Source organism: Malurus melanocephalus, unplaced genomic scaffold, assembly GCF_030028575.1.
Source record: "Malurus melanocephalus ecotype Western Australia unplaced genomic scaffold, MMel_1.1 scaffold_632, whole genome shotgun sequence".
Taxonomy (NCBI): Eukaryota; Metazoa; Chordata; class Aves; order Passeriformes; family Maluridae; genus Malurus; species Malurus melanocephalus.
In genome coordinates, this window is record NW_026623864.1 from 104,432 (window position 1) to 122,278 (window position 17,847).

A 17,847-nucleotide genomic window follows, 5' to 3' on the forward strand; every position below is an offset into this window, starting at 1 on the left:
TCTGATCTTTTTTCTCTGTACATTTAACAAATTTGTGTTTGAAAAATAAATACTAGCTTTCTGAATAACCATATTTAAATACAAGGAGGGAAAACTATTATCCTTATTGTTGGCCAGCCTGAAAAGAACCAATAATTTGGAAAAGAACCAATCCCTCACCCATGCACTGTTACTGACAGCAGAGAGAAGGGTATGTGTGTTGTTACCACTGGCAGGTACCTGGCTGCACGCTTGCTCAGTGAGTTCAAGGAATGGATGTGGGTACTGGAAGTTAGAGCCACATCTCAGTTACCCAAAGGTGTTTCCAAAGAGATTTAACTGATATTTCTTGTACARTCACAGTGCTAGCCAAGCAGTATGAGTCTGTGTTGTCTGGTTTTCAGTGTGGGATCGTTTTCCAGAGCTCCTTCTCAGTGTCACTTTCTTTTCCGACAGGTGAACCTTTTCTTCCTGCTGAACATCGTTCGTGTTCTCATAACCAAGCTGAAGGACACCCACAAGGCTGAATCCAACCTGTACATGAAAGCAGTGCGAGCGACCCTGATCCTGGTTCCGCTGCTTGGCATCGAGTTTGTGCTGTTCCCATGGCGACCCGAGGGCCGCATCGCGGAGGAGGTGTATGACTACGTGATGCACATCCTCATGCACTACCAGGTGGGGAGCAGCACAATGGGCTTGCTCACCTCAGCAAGAGGGGAGCTGGCATGGCTGTCAAATAAAAGAGAAATTATCGTGTTATTTCAATTTTTACAGACATTCATGCAGTGTTCTTATGGCTTTGACTTTCTCAATATGGTGAAATTTCATTTCCTATGACTTTTCAAAGGAAAGAAGCATCATGGCAGAAAACTGGGCACATATTTTTAGTGATCTTCTTTTAGAAATAATTCATTATTTTTAGATTTGTCCTGTATTTTCTCTGCTATCTATATCTGAATTTTCTCAGAAACCTTTAATTGTCTCACACTTGAAATAGCCCATATGCATATGAATTAAAGCAGAATCTTTATTTTTATTTTACAGGGTCTACTGGTGGCTACAATTTTCTGCTTCTTTAATGGCGAGGTAGAGTAACAACTTTTACTATATTTATAATAATTCTTTTACTTTTGTATGTTTTTGTTTCAGAAGYTGAGGAGGTGGTAATTTTTACTTTCTTTTTTTTTTAAATTTTATGTCTAAATTTGTCTAAATTAAAAGAAGAGAACAAATCATCAGGATTCCAAGAGCAGAGCTTGGAAAGCGCTATACCATCATWCATGGCACCATTAAGTGTTTTATGATTGATTCTTGAGTGCTGAGCAACATACATTTGTCATGATTATACAAGAACTTGAGGACAATTGTCACTTTGGTATACAGTCTCAATAAATATTGTAAAAGGAAATGCAGTTCAACACCCAGAGGGTTTRTTTGTCTGTACTGGAAGCTGGATAGGATGTTATCCTGGAGAATCACCATTTGGTCCTTACATGGCAGGAATAGGACACACTGCAAACRTGTTGCCAGGCKKGGAATGGGTATACCCCATGGCAKGGGGTTGGAAATAGATGGTCCCTAAGGTCCCTTCCAACCAAAATCCTTCTGGGAGGCTGTGATTGTTTTATGCTGCTCTATGGGAAAAGCTTAGGCTGAGGTTTGAAAAAGTGTTTTTTAGCACAAGTGAAAAATACCATCCATATAATGAGACCTTAACAGCTTGGAGTGCTCGGGTCAGGAATTTGTGTTGGTTGGAAGTGCAGGTTTAACATACCATGATCAGCCAATCCCAAGGACAAACCTTGTTCTGCCATTAGGGGATTGTGCCAGGTTTCAGTAATAGATGCTATTGATCCAGCTGAAGCTAACAAGCTKTGCTGTTATCTTGGCTAGATCAAGGTCCCTGGAGGGCACAGGGTTACTTTCATGTAGAAACTCTTGCCACAGGCTGTAGAGAGTACACTTCCAGAGGCTTAGTGTCAGAGATCAAAGTAGTAGGAAGGCTAAAAAAATATATATTAAATTTTTAATGTTTCTCTTGCTTGTAAAAAAAAAAAAAATCTCAGCAACTCCAATGAATAGACTCTTACCAAAAAACTACCTGGTACTTTTCCAACACTTTTGGCAGAGGAACARTTTCAATCCTACACTTATTCCTGCACATCTGTTCATTTGTTCTTCATTTAGTGTGGTTACAGTATGGCTGTAAGTAGAAGTGTGGGAGTAACCAGATGTTTTTATGTGACTGAACCTTTAGGGGTTTTATCAGATGTTATAAAATTGTGTCAGTGTCTTACTATAGAGTTATTGGACAGTAATTTTTACTCACTGGTAAATATTTGGCTAATACTAGAACWGATTTATTGCCCTTCCTTCTCTTCCCAGTTCCAAAGCTGATAGAATTGCAGTGAAACTACCATGGGATTTGAAGGTTTATTTGTGTTTGTTGTGTGTCCCTCCACCCAAATGTATGAGTCTCACTGATTTTTTTGCCAAGGAGGCAGAAAAGATGAATATGGGCTTTGTCAGAGTTCAGTGGGTGGGGCAGTGGCCTTGATCTGATTTTACCATTGWGTAGATACAGGTTCAAGTCCCTGCTTGTACAGCTGATTCAAAACTGTACATCATTAAATGTTCTGGATCAGATCTGATCACCTGCCCACATACTGCAATGACAATTCCCAAACTCTTTCTCTTCTACACAGCAGAAAGCTCAGTTTGCCTTCACAATGCCATAATATAGTTTACAATGCCTTCCAAAAACAGGTATTYGGAAAAAATGAAAGTTTGTTCTGCTCCAGTGGAAAATTAGGGAGGAGGGGTGGAAAACATTGAAATTCSTGCAGTTTTTATGAAACAGCATTGTCCACTACTCAGTTCTGTCTCTTAATCCTTGTGCCTCTTCCAAGGCTGTTTTTAATTTTAAATTATGATTAATTTTGAAAAATATCCCTGTATCTGTTAATATTTCATTGTCACAAACTCATTTTTTTTTTTAACATATCCTCTTCTGCTGCGTAAGAAAAACCAAACCAGAGTCATCCCCTAAATTCACTATGGGCTCATCAGTCATAAAAGATGAGCTCTTCTGCAACTCCTAAAAATGCTAAAAACTGAATCACTTTTGAATATCTACTGGCAAAATAATGTAAAAAGGAGGACTTAGGCATTTAACAATCATTTATTTAGGAATTTGAATTTTGGACCATAGACCTTAGTTAAACATACATGTTTGTGTTTGCTCTCTAGAGAGTGGAAATTTATGCTTTGTAAACCACTTTTGGGTTCAGTGCTTCAATGACCACTATTTGCTTTTTTTTTATTATTATTTTCAGTATACCTTTTTCAAAAAGGAACTTAATGYTTTATAAACAACAGTATCAATAAGAAAATCCAGGGGAAAAATGACAGTGTAGGTAGGGAAAGATGTCACTTGGAGTGACAGTGGGGCAAAGATTTTCCAGTGGGGTATCAGCAATTAAAAGCCCTAATTTCTTTCAGTCTAAGTCTTAGCCTTTCCCAGCTGTTTCTGTACATTCTAGTGTATTCTGCACCAAGTATAAGGAGCTAAATCCTGTTCAGGCAGATGCTTCTGGCCAAAAAGTGAACAAAAGTGATCTGCTAGGATAGAACTTTAATGAAGATAAATTAAKAAATGTAAGAAAAACAGCTGGTATGTCCTGCTGACTGTAGCCAAGGAACATCTCCAGCTTGCTGAGCATTAGCCAGGGATGTCCTGTCAAATCCAGTTCTTGCAGGCCCTGCAGCTGCTCATCACAGACCTCCTACAGACAGGGCGGATGTGYGAGCCCTTCCTCTGGGATCTCCTGTGCCAGGGCTTCCCCAAGGACCCTCACATTCTGCTGACATTCCAGCATCCCACAGAGTAAGCTGCTCTCAACTCATCATGTTTTCARTCTTGACATGGCCCAGAGTGCCTTCTGGGGTGAAACAGGCTGTGGTCAGAGAAGCTTGTCCCAGATCTCTGATAAATCAGTAGGAAGATTCCTATCGAGCTTTTAATAACAGGTGCTGTAGTGACCTACATGATCTGTGTAAGGCTTGTGGGGCTTGTTTGGTTTTTTCCTTTCATTTCACTGCTCTATAGATAATGTCGCTATGAAGATCACACTTTCAGGTTTGCAAGGTTATACAATCTGTTTAACAATAGATGAGATAGATGAGGCTGTGTTGTGGTTTGGTTTGGATGTTTTCCTTCTGATTGTTTACTGAGTTGTTTAATTTACCTCAAATTCAACATCAAGCTACTAATGTTAAAGGGCTGAGTGGAAGGAGCCCTTCCTGAAACCTCATCAAAACCAGTCATTATTAAGTAATAAGGTGAGAAAGAAAGAAAGACTCTTCCAGCTGCAACCAGCATCTCTGTTAATGACTGAGAAATACAATTATATTATCACAATACTTTCCATTTGATGCTTTCCTCAATATCCTTTCTGGTAACAAGGTCACAAAGTTCTACCCCTMCTGAGCTGAATTTACAGTTCTGTGCCAATGCTCAAAGCTGAGGAGAAAGTGGTAAAAGTGCTATTCTCACTTCATGGGTAGACACACGTATTCCTAAACTGAGTATAATTGATTCTTCTGTAGATGATAGGAAGGTTAGGGAAGACTGACAGTCAGTGATAATTAATGAAAGGATATAACACCCTTCAAGAACAGACACATGGCAGGACAGAGGTGAAGTCCTGATTCAGCAGTAAYGGAGAGGCTTTGGGAAGAATGCCAGGAATATGTGGCTCAGTTGGAAATGCAGGGAGAGAGCGTGACGGGCATTGGGGCAGGCAGAGGGGAAACGCTGTTTGTCCCTACAGGAAACACTTTTTATAGCACTCTGTCCCTGGCATGGAGCAGCTGCACTGCTTTTCTCTGGCAGTGCCAGGGATGCTGGTGGCTCTCAGGAGCCATGGAATCCTTTGTGTATCCTTTGGGACTGGTTTATCAAGGTTATTAACAAGTGAAATAAGTCAAAGTGAAGGCACCAGGACAAGTGTGGGAGAGAACTYGAGTGTGTAAGGCTTTGTGAAGTTTGGCAAGTCTCGTTTATCTCCCAGCTCTGCACAGAGACTTCTTTTACCTTGTTAAGCCATTTATTTGCAGTTGCTGACATTTCCCCACCTCCAGCCTGTCTTGTCTAAAGTGAAAATTGCTCAATGTGTAATTTTTTGCATGTGTGTCCACATTCAAACTGATCTTATTGAAGTAACTGACTGTGAAAGGAGAACAAATAGAACATAGCTTAGTAATGAACAYTGATTGATAGATTCCAAACTAAATTCCAAGCCTCCTTCCTGGAAAAGTTGGAATTTTGAATATGCTTCTTGTCTTGGCTTTATGATAGATTCAACCTGTGCAAAGATTTAAGGTTCTGTATTGGTGCTATTCTAAGGTTCTGTGCAATGCATATATTTAATGAATCAAAAATTTCCTGTGCTGAAACAAGAACTCTGCCTTTAAACTCCAAAGAAATACAGAATTTTGATATGAAAAGCTGTAAGATCTGAAACTCAAAAGTATTAAGGAAGTTGATTTCTCAGTGTTTGAAGATTTGTTTTTTGATGTTTAGAGTGGATTAGAGTTTCTATGAACAGTAAAAGAGCACCTCCTTTGCCCTAAAATACTAATTCCTTGTGTTAATTGGTTGATATTTCTTTCCTTACTCTCTGACATTTTCCTCATAAAGATTTTGAGAAATGTGATGTTCTCCTTTAAACAGTGGTTTCTGATACCAGACTRCAGGAAGTCTAAAAACTACATCCCTTTTCTTGTATTTATTTTTATTTTCCATGATTAAAGCCAGAGTAAAATTAGACAAAAGAAGCCATTGTGTGAGGGAAATCTAAACCAAACACAAAGAGAAACCCTGAAGACATATGGAAAATCCTAAAAATATTTACCCACAATATAAACAGTTAACTGGGGCAGTCGCTGTTCACTGGTTAGTGCAGGACTGCTTCCTGTACAAAGTTTTGCTGAAAAGGAAATCAAATATTCATGATCTGTGGGCAGTTTTTGGAGCATGGAAAAATGTCTTGAAAAAGCAGCAACGGGAGCTATTACYGTTCTTAGCATTCCTCACTTGGCATCTTCCCTGAAATACTAACTGCATGTGAATTTCATGAATGTGACACTTCATCACTCCTCTRTGCACAGGTGTTTGACCATATTGTGGGGGAGGAAGGCCACAACAAACATCACATCCTTTCAGTGGAGACATGTAAACCAACTGGGCCTTCAGCTATTTCATCAGCTYTATTTTTAACTCTGGTAGAAATGTGGAGTTCAGGAAATTGTCCTTCTAGTCGTCTACTTAAGATATGGTCAGAAATTGGGAAAGACTGGCTTGTGCCAAAATCAAGGCAAAATGTAAACTGTGGTTTGTTGAGAGTAAATGAATTTACAGCTGCTGAGGAGGTGGCCTTTGGAAAATAAGATTGAACAGAAATCATCTTTTTCACCTCTATTTCTGATCAGTCTACACTGGACTGTAGCTCACAGGGGAGGAAGCTGAAAATTGTGTGGCTGCCGTTCCTCCTGTTGTCTGTGCTTTTTCTGAGCAGATAGTACACTGCAATTGTAAAACACCATTATTTCACACCAAATTTTCTGTGAGGTAATGCTTAGTTACAGAGTAAATAGTTCAGAACAGTTTAGGTGATAAATGGCACTGATAAACCCCTTTTCCAGGGTAACTGAACCTCACTGCCTCATTTGCTGAGACATCAGTCATGTTCCCTGTGTATCAGAGAACGAAGCCCCAGTGGCTGATGTGTATTTGTTTGTTTTGTCTGGGGTACAGGTGCAGGCTGTTCTGAGGAGACACTGGAACCAGTACAAGATCCAGTTTGAGCACAGCTTCAGCCACTCGGACGCCATGCGCACGGCCTCCTACACCGTGTCGTCCATCAGCGACGTGCAGGGCTACGGCTACAGCCACGACTGCACCAGCGAGCACCTCAACGGCAAGAACTACCACGACATGGACAGCGTGGTGCTGAAAACGGACAAGATCTACGGCTGAGCGCCCGCACGGCTCGCTGTGCCCCACGGCAGCTGCACGTCCCCTCGGTGACTCCATGGCCAGATGTGACCTAACCTGGGGTTTGGGATTCTCAATGACACAAACTCAACCAACGCGGTTTCTGTACCTATGTGCGTGTCTGTATATATATATATACATGTATGTACACACACACGCATATATATACATGTGTTTGTGGTTCTGTGTATCTATATAGTATGGACATCTGTACATATATATCTATATATGTATGTGCATTTATATAAGGATACAGACTTTGCCTCTTCAGTTTCTACTGTGTAGACAAAGCTGGCAAATTTTTGTACAAAGGGAATCAATGAAGGATTTCTTATTTTCTTGGRAGTTTGTATAAGACTGTGCTGTGTTGAAGCCACTTCATTTGCCTATAGAATTTTAGAGTGTAAATACCATACTCTGTTGTCTTAATTCAACCTAAAATAGAACAAAGCAAAATGGGTAAAGTAGGTGCAATAATTACAAGAGGCTTTTCAGGCTATTTTTTTGGTCCAGCATTGGTTTGGCTGTCAAAAAAAGCCTGACAGATAGTCTGAGATGACAGATTCAAAGACAGATACTGCTGTTTTGGTTAAAGATATTGATGCTTTGGTTTGGTTTGGCCAGTCTGTTTTCTTCCCACTGTTTTATAAACATCAAGCACAGAGGCACCACTTCCAGTCTGAGTCTTGACATACTTCTATATTGCAGTGTAATATCTTGCACCAAGATTTGAGCAATTTTATTTAAGCTATTTCAGGATACTTAGAAGTCTCTTCTCCTGAATTGTTTGGAAGTTTCTTCTGGATTTAACAAAGACAACATTGATGAGGCTTCACTGCCAGAAAGAAAAGGAGTAACCTGAATAACTAAGTCCTTCCAAACATTCATAGTAATTGCAGCTGATGGAACTTCACTGTGTGCTTAAGGAATTTACTCAGCCTGGAGAAGATCATGTACAGAATTCATTGTAGCATTGTCCTRATTTTACTTTTAAGTATTTTGCTGGCCATATGCTTGATAACTTATTCCTTCATTCTTGGGGCAAAGTTTTGGTTAATTTTGTGGCTGTTTTTGTTGTCTGAGATAAGCATGCCAGACTGAACACAGTGCACACCCTTGTACTACCTTTAAAGCCAGTGTGTGAGATTCAGACTCACCAAGCAAACTAATGTTAGTAATTGTCTTTATTTGGAAAGTCCAATATAAAGTTTGTATTATAAAGGTTCAAAACTTTATAGATTGAGACTTTCAATATTATTTTGAGTTGGTTGATTCTGAATCTCTGTCTCAGTTAATTAGACAAGAACTAATTAACTAATGTTGTTTCTTTAGGTTCTGCTGATGCATAAAGGTCTCACTGAAAACTAGGAGGTTGTCAGGAAGGTCTTGAGAAAATGTGTCTATAGAAATTTATGTTTTTGTTTAATCTTTATGCTTTAAAGAAATAGTAGTAGTTTTGTTAAGTGAAATGACAAAAWTGCTCAAGATTAAGGGCATGAAACGAGGTGAGTTCACTGAAAAATACAAAATAAGAAGAGTTTTTATACATTTCATTTACAGGTAAGTCTACTTGAAGTGGGGAAAACCCAAAATTAAGTAGAAGAAATGGTAGATGCTGCAACTGACAGACGATTTTGCTAATGACCATGTATCTGGTACATGTAATCCAGTCAAAAAATTGGAAKACAGTTCTTTCTAGGACCACTTCAGATTTAGGTAATGCTGCATACAAAATTATTGCATACAAAACACTTTGACATTGACATTTAAACATTTTTGTCAGTAGCTTTTCTCTAAGCTTCGTTAGTGTCTAGGTAATTTGCTGTCACACTGTTTATTCCTTTGGGACTTCATAAGGCTGTAAATGCTTTGTATTTAGGAGGATTTGGAAATTTCATGCCACTTGTACCTTTCTGTAGTGGTTTTTTTTTTTTTTTACAGTTGGTTTTTTTTTTTTTTTTCCTTTCTTTTTTTTTTTTTTTTTTTTTTTACAGTTCTTATGTCTGGAGTTTGAATACAGGAATGTTTTATTAATGATTTAGTTTCACAATAGAGAATCTCAGCTAAGATGCACAAGTACAGGTTTCTCTTCTGCAAGGCTTTCTGGTCAGTTGATGGGAATGCCTTGAAGAATCTGTTGGATTCTGATCTGTGAGATCTGGCAATCAGATGGCAACAGTCTCTCAAATCATGAGAGTGACAGTAGCAATGTCTACTACAACATGCCTAGAGCTTACTTACAACTCTGCTTGCTGGTCTATGTAGTGTTTGTTAGTTAAAATGTGTGCAACGTTCTGAAAGTATTGGTGGTGCAGAAAATCCCTGCTCTGGTGTAGCAGCTTTACACTTGTGGGACCAGATCTTTGGCTGGGATAAATCTGTGTTGGGTTCCCTGTGCAGAATTGGCAGGTACCACTGCGACTCAAAGCCCAGACAGGCCTCTGGCCATTTTCACATGCTCTAAGCTCTTTATGGCACAGTGTCAGACATTTATTTCRTGGTACCTGGTGAGTTGTTGTGATTTACACATACATGATGGTTTAGAGTGTGATACAGTACTTGACTTTAATTACGCTTCCTTTTCAGATAGGCAGTTCAAATTCAGTAGACTACAGATTTCATCATTTAATACCAAATGCATGGTTCTAAATGCTCTCTGTCCTCTATTACAGAAGCTTGTAATGGTAATTTAGAAGGCAAAATTGTTTTTAGAAAGAAACTATCCTGCTTCTAGGTGGACAATCACAGCTTGCTTCTAGGCACACACACCTGTCTTCACTTTGRAAAAGAAACACATCCATCTGGATGTGCAGGAAAACCTTTGTTGAAGGGTCACATGGTATAGCAGAGCTGAATTTCCCCTCTCCTGCTGAGGATAGYTAATCTGTTTTCTAATGTGCATTGGAAAATACCAATTCCTTATTTTGTCTTCCTACCTCACCTTTTGTCAGTTTCTACATAGCTAAGAGAAGGGTCTRCTGCTTAAAATGTTTTTCTGTCACCATAAGTTAAAATCAACTCCTTAAAGTGATYTCTCATGGTTCTCTTCTACTTTACAGAATGTTATAGTCCATGTATCTGTATTCTCTGGGATGGAAATAAACTCTGTTTTGATGGGGCTGTGAGATTCCTTTGAACATGCAGATTATTATTTGTTTATTACCTGTTCTTATTTGCTGGGGTTTTGTTTTGTTTTGTTTTTTTTAATTTGGTAAGGATTTATTGTATCAAGCTGCAGGGGTTACAGCAAGAGTTGTCTTATATTTGTTATCTGTACCACCAGCATGTTATGATTCAATGAGAGAAGATGTCTATTTTTAATGCWACTGCCTTCAATTAATACATGGCTGCATTGCAGAGTGCCTCAGTTGTTTGTTTAACATTGGCATTTATGTTATGCAGTTTTTCGTGGTGAYGACCTACAAGAGTATTTGGCTGTAGAAATGCTGCAACACATACTCCTTTTGATGTCAAGAAACATTTGGGCTGGAAACCAGGCAACATTCACATATTGTACTATGTAAATAAGATTACTAGAAGCTATAGCATTGTATTTATTGCTTACACTAAGAAGAAATGGAAAAAAATGTGAAGTTATTTTTTTGGTTGGTCTTTATTTTCACCTTGTTCCTATGAATCATGCATTTTAATTGCTGAGAGAAGTATTGTTTCTGATCAATAAAATATTACTCCATTTATTCATCTCTCTTGTCCCATAATCTAGAAATAACAAAGCTATCTAAACCAGAGTTTTACAGATGTCTTAAATCTGTGTTAATTAAATATTAACCCAGGGAGAAAGAAAATGCATAGAGTTACTAATMTTTATTCTTGTTTTAGGTGTTTATTTAATACTTACATTTAATACTAGAGTGCTCAATTTCTGTAGGAAGTTTGCACAGATAATACAAGATGAYTGGGCATAAAATTATTTGCTTTAAAGTTTCATATTCCTATTTCTTGTCTGCTGAATCCACCTTTTAATAAAATGCTGTTAATACTTACTTATGTTAAGCCAAAATTTCTGTTTCATCAGGAACTAACAGAGTAGAGACTAAATTAAGCGTATCTGTCTTCTTCATTCCATCAGTCAAGGTGGAGGTAGATATGCAAAACCTGAGCTCTAATGAAGGAAGCCCAAGCAATCTTTAACCACACTGGGGTTAAATACCTGGGTGTCAATTCTGCTGTCTGCCTGGTGCCCGTACTTCTTCAACTGTGCAAATATCCAATCAAAAAAATGCACAAGGACCAAATGTGAAGCAGTGGAAATTGTTCCAGGCTCTACTCACACCAAGTTTTGTGCTAACTCCCCCATTTACTGATTCTCTCTTTCTATATACAGAGTTAAATGTAACAATTTTTAACAATTATTTTATACTGTTACACAAGTAGGGAAGTAGTTCATCCAATCCAATGTTGCTGCTTACAACAGTGTATTGTAATTCAAGCCCAGCAGAAAAAAAGTAGCATTTTTGATATCTCCAGTAGCATTTTCCAATGCATTATGTGTGTCCAAAAGTAATTAAACAGCAAAATGAAACACAGAATCCTAACCTCCTCAAAAAGAGTAAACAGTGATCCTTACACTTTAAAGGAGGAAATGTTCTTACAGCACCAGTAGCCTCAGAATAATTAAACATGACAACAGATATGTGAGAAAATAAAGAAAACAAACCTATCAATATTGACACACAATCCCATTCCACTCTCTRCAAGATACAAAGATTACTGCCTTTGAAAAARTTCCAATTACTCTACTGGTGTGTCYTGCATGTTTTTGTCATGGCAGTCACCACAGAAATCAAAGTTCTGAAKCAAAGTTTTAGCTTTTGATAATTATCTGACTCCAAACATCTATGTGATAAGAAAATACAAAATATATTTTGAACTAGACCAAATCTATTCCAAAGTGAATGCAAGCACAGAGGTGGCAGACCCTGTCTGTAATTACAATTATTATGTATCAATCATCCTCCAGCTGCCTGTCTTTAACACTTTTTAAACCATATTGCCTAAATGAAAAAATCCAATTCATCCACATGCAGTTCAAGCTTCAAATGAGGGAAATKACATACAGGATTCTTTTTTAATTAAACACAGTTTTAACACTGCCCCTTAAATTTTAACATTACAACATCTAATGACTATTCCAGAGGGTTTTTTCCCCCTTCAACAAGATTCACCACTCTCAAAATGAAAACTCTTGCAAAGAGAAAATATATGATTATTGCTAACTCACATAAATCTTAGTACATTGTTTTATGTAAATTTAACAAAACACAAATGCGGAAAAAAAATCACCGTTTTCTCAAAAAGTGCTTAAACACTATTGTTAATTCCTGATTTAAGATGAACAAGATTTCCTGGAAATTCAGATTTCACAATCAGTATCCATTGAAAAATTGCCACAAAGGAAAAAAAGGTGACCAGAGATGCTGGGGTCCCTGGTGCTCTCTGATGAATCCAAGTTTTAATGGTGGATGCAGGCAATGGAAAGCAAGTTCTTCACTGGGAAGGAGCCAGAGCAGAGAACTGCTTTGAAGCCAGGGGTCTATGGCCAGGGTTTGGGGCAGAGTTCAGGAATGAATCCCAAAGCTTTACAGCAAATATACAATCATAAGCCATGCACAAATTATCAAAGGAGAAAGTAAGCTTSAATACAAGTATTCATGTAATTGCTTAGTTCCTTACCTTGGTATTTGCAMATGAAGGGTGACAAATGTTTGCCTCTGGCACAGAAAGTCCTTCCAAAGGTCCTCCATGAGTTGGACAGGGATCACTGATGGTGTCTTTGACACAGTGAAGTCCATAAGCAGCTGCTTCATATCGTGACAGTCCACTCTATGTCCAATAGTTTTGCATTTAAATATTTAAGAAAACAAAATACTGAATTAGTAGGGAACAACAATATTTGGATGCACAAAAGTATATTGCACTAAACATAAATAGCTATCGGAGAGTTAACACAGTAAACATCATGATAAAAAAACCACTGCTGGATATGATGGATTTAGAGCAAAGGGAGTAAAAAGCTGAACAAACTGTTCTGTGCCTGTTTTTTTTCTAAAATGTGCTATTAGACAGTAAGGGTTTCCTCATTGCAGGGTTTATTTCCAGAGTCTGTGGGCATTCAGCCACCAGGGATACCTCAGAATCTGCAACAAGAACCAAATTCACAGCAAGAGATTCTGGGCTGAGATGAATTGAAAATTCCTAAAGTTCTACTACTATTCYATGGGTTATAGCACAGTGCAGTGACACTGCCTTGTTTGTCACCTTCCAAACTCTATTACAGAAAGCATCTCCATTCCACATACCTGTGATACTCTTCATCCAGATAATGCAATGTACTTGCTACAAGAATTTGAATATAGAAAGTCAGGATATCAATGTCTTCAAAATCTTCACAGCAAATACCTGTGGTAAAATTACTTAAATTTCAGGGGATTTCAAGGTTTGGACTCTGAACCAAACAGTCCTTTCCAGTCCAGGTCTATGTTTTCTAYGAGTTACAAAAAATATTTCCCTTTCCTTTTGTCAGCAGCTATTTTTCATTTAAAGCTAATCACCTCTTATTATTCCCCACATGGACTTGTTTAGATGTGTGCTCTAGATAGGCTGCTCTAGCTGTAATTAAAAAGCTGATTAGAATGATCTGTAAATCATGTGTAAAAAAACCTTAGATAAGAAAGTTTAATCAAGAACCTTTCATAGAAATAATGAAAATATTGGAAGCAAAAATATAAATATGCTAGTAGCAGAAGTCTGTAAGTTCTTGTTACAGAAAACAATAGCACTAATTATCTTTTTCATTATACAATACCTTATATTTATTTTAAAGATTTGCATGATTGAAGCCATGTAAAGCGGGAGTGTTTTAGAAATACAAGCATGGAGCTGATTTCTGCCTGGACTCTCCTTGCTGAGCTGTGCAATCTCTGYCCTTCTCCTCAATCATTCTTTGTTTATCCTTTTAGTGTTGTCCAAACAACTGACAGGAGCAGGAACACCCATTAGTTCCCACAAGCAGTGGTAGCTGCAAGTTGAAAGCCAAACAAATCTAAGGAGTCATCCTATTCCTAATCCATCTGAAGCATAAAATAAATAAAGAATAGGATTACTAAACATCCAGAGACAGGAGGARCACACTGCAAGCAAATAATTCAAAGGTCATGGGTTCGTTCCCTTTGGAGATGGATCCAATGGTCCTTGTGTGTCCCTTCCAGCTCAGAATATTCAGTGATTATGACCAAAAACAACAGTAACATGCAAAGCTCATAGAGGAGTGCTGGAAAAAAACCCAACAAAACCAAAAACAAACACAAGACAACCACCAAAGAGAAAATGAGCAATAACAATGCTTGATACAAATCTGGACTGTCACTGACTTAAGAATTCCAAAACAGACTCTCTTCTCTCACTGCAAGAGAATTGTACTTTAGAATCACGAAAAATTGCATATCCATCTATTAGCAGRCATTCCCCACRGRTTTTCCAGRCACAGACATGCTGAYGAGAGGAAAAATTAAGAGGATACCWGGASCTTCCTCCACTGSTATCAGWGGCCACAGCCCATATGCTTAGCAGAAAGGAAGCAAACTCACCCATCTCTTTTTTTTCTCCTTCTTTCATTTCCCTTCTTTTATGCACAAAATAATATCATCTGACCTTGTCTACAATGATTCTACATGCAGAATTCCTTACCCATCATCAGCTGGATACTGCAGTCAATCTCTTTTTCTAGATCCAGTGTGGTTTTGACCAGTGCACTGGCTTGATAATTACAGGTGACACTTCCTTGTGTAAGAGAGATGTTCAAATTTAAAGGACAATTTGGCAGGTCTCTCTGCATCATCACCTTCATACTCCATTTTCAAACAGTGCAGCTCAAGGGAGATACTGAAGATACATGAGATATGATCCAGTATGTTCTTCTACATGCAGAGAAAGGCCCAACACACATTTCCTCATATGAAGTGTAAATAACTGTTTAAAAATAGAGAACATGAGATCCCTTCACTAACAAATCCATGGTGAGAGCAGCATGTTCCCATTTTAGTGATGACAGAAAGCACAATTTAGCAAAAACAATTTTGCTTCCCCCCATTTGCTTTGAACGTGTCATTATATTTTTGCAAGCTCCCTTCCTCATCTGTGAACACTCAGCAGGGTCATGTGATAGGAAATGACAATATTCTAGCCTCTCCAACTCTGTATCATTGAAATCATTGCAGCCTGCTTTGAGGCTCAGAGTTAATTCACCTGCAGATGAGTTGAATGCCTCGAAGGCTGCAGTCCCAGGGAGCTGAGAGCCCCCAGACTCACAGAGGGAAACTGCCCTGACAGCCCCAGGGATCCACAGGACAGCTTGAACTGTCAGACACCAATACCCATGACAAGATCCATTTTCACCTGCTGGTTCAGTGAAGGGCTCTGACCACCCGGCCATCCTGGAAGAAACTTGCTCAGGAGTCCTTTTTGAACTGACACTGCATGGTTCTCTTCTTTCCTGTGAGCCATACAGGAACACCTGCAAGAGAAAAAGCRCCTTGAGACCTTCACCTCTCTTGTGAATTTGAATGGGGCCAAACGTTCTGATCTGCTATTGTTTAAATATTTCATTTATTTAGCTATCTTSCATCCTTTGAGTCTATCTTGGCTCTGTTCTAAGAGCCAAGATGTTCTTTTCAACAGCTAATATATTTTTTTATGTTCTGTTGTTTTTTTTAATCTATTGCAGCACCCATCAACAAGTGTTCCCTTCATACATGGGCAGTTTACCACAACAGCTACTCCTGATYAGCTTTTCCAGAACTCCCACTGTGAACACTCTTCCTCCAGAATAAAAACAGGGCTGTGGGKTTTTTTTTACTTCAATTGCTTTATTTATTGTGGAAGAAAATATTTTAAACCATGAAGTGCTTTTTCTGCAGTATCTACTCTGGCAGACTCCCAAGCACAGTTGTCCCACCAGTAGCAAGTGGGGAAGTAAAACAAAGCTCTCCAGRACTCCAGGGCATATTCTGAATCTGTAAATCAGCATTGTCTAGTACTACATCCTTGTTTAATACTTTTGTGCTAAAAATTACTGTTCTTGTCYAGTTGCCATATGCTCCATGTCTGGTATGATCCACCATTCAGCAAAGAGTCCCAAATAGCTTTGTCTTTTTCTAGACAGAGGCAAGTGAATATATCTGGGTTTGTCAATTTTTTTTTTTTTTAAATCAACAGAAAGTTTATATTTATAAGCCTTCAAGAACTATGTCACTAAAAAGCTGTGTGTGGGTGTTGTGTATTTTACAAATCAACTATTTTTTTAACAAGTTATTTACTGAATTATAATTTCCAAATAAAGGAAATAGTGAAGGAAATAATTGTTTACTTTTAGAATAAGTTGAAGTTACTAATTGAAAATTTTTTTTCTAGGAAAAAAAGTTCATTATTTTAAAAGGCTATGATAAAATACAGGACACAAAYCCAAAATACTTTACATATGAAAAATATAGAACATAAAAAGGAAAACTCTGAAAAGCTAAAATTTGTCATGTTCTTTTCCCTCTGGTCTGTTGCCATTGAGACCAATATACCCTGGGTTTCTTTTTCCCTAACATTTTCCTTTTGTCRGTGTATAATATCATGTCAAACCCAGTAGATTAAATTAATTCTCATCCCAAACTGCTGGTGCAGATGCCAGTTTTTAACTCTCCAATTTGCAGCGTAGGTCTCACATAAACACCACTGTGCAATCTGACCCTCAGATGTGCCCTGAATGCAAACTCCTGCATCCCAGCAGCTGCTGCCTTTGCCTTCCAGAGCCATCTCTCAAAGGCTTTGCCTGCAGTTGCTTTCTCAACTCCCTTCAGACACATTATTTTAGCTCCACAAGGAGCCTGGAACTGCAGTGCTGAGTGAACTCTGAGTTGTGCCTCAGTAGCTCCTGTCACTGCCCACAGGGATGGGGCAGCCACAACTCCCCTAGTCTGAGCCTCACCACCCACGTGGTGAAGAAWTTCTTTCTRATWGCTAATCTAAACCTGCCCTCTCTCAGTTTGAATATCCTTCAAGAGATAAAAGCACAATGCCTTAGGAACTTTAATATTATTTTGGATCTTCTTACCTTGAATGATAATCCTAGACTATATAAAAATTTGTGGATATAGCATTCATACTTGGAGCAAAATAACAAAGCAGTAGTTTTTTTCATGTTTTCTGATGTCACTCAAAGCAAAGAGATGCTTTGGGCTTTATCCTTTTAGTCAGTGCATTCAAATCCTTAGAACATTCCAGATTTATATTCAATTTGTGAATCATGCTTTATATCTAAAACAYGCATCTGTCTGCTCTTGGAAATGAGAAGGATTTGCCAAGATAATTTTTGCAATACAATATTTTTTTCCTTTTCAGACAGTTTCAAACAATGTGGCCTGTCCATGACTCCAGATTGCTTTTCCCCAGCCCAACCCAATTAGATTACAAATATTTTTTCCCATCTGATCACAACAGCACTAAGACTTGTTCATGTCTGGGATGCAGTGCTCAAGTCCAGTTTTGCTGACAGCTGGACCGTGCCTGTATTCTTGGAAAGGCTGAGTTTACCCTGGTTGTCCCAGTAACACAACCACTGTGAGTCCCCAGGATCTCCCTCCAGCTCTCAGCCCCTCAAAGCAGCAGTGCTGATTGCTGATTCACACATCTCCACCAGGGACCTTTGCAAAGGAATCCATAAATGCCAGGAATCCATAAACACCACCAGCTGAGGTGGGAGACACTCACTGTCACCCCCAAACACCTTTCCCTCACGATTTTCA

At 38.5% G+C, this 17,847-nt stretch overlaps 1 protein-coding gene across 1 annotated transcript in view; it reads left to right on the top strand.

Moving 5' to 3' along the window:
* CALCRL (calcitonin receptor like receptor) overlaps positions 1–8,964 on the top strand; it is a 60,456-nt gene extending 51,492 nt beyond the window's left edge. The window contains exons 11-13 of the mRNA XM_057383437.1: positions 436–654; positions 1,024–1,065; positions 6,797–8,964. Of these exons, the coding sequence (XP_057239420.1) occupies positions 436–654; positions 1,024–1,065; positions 6,797–7,018 (483 nt within the window). The 3' untranslated portion in view covers positions 7,019–8,964. The remainder of the gene's footprint in view (positions 1–435; positions 655–1,023; positions 1,066–6,796) is intronic.
* The last annotated feature ends 8,883 nt before the right edge of the window (positions 8,965–17,847 follow it).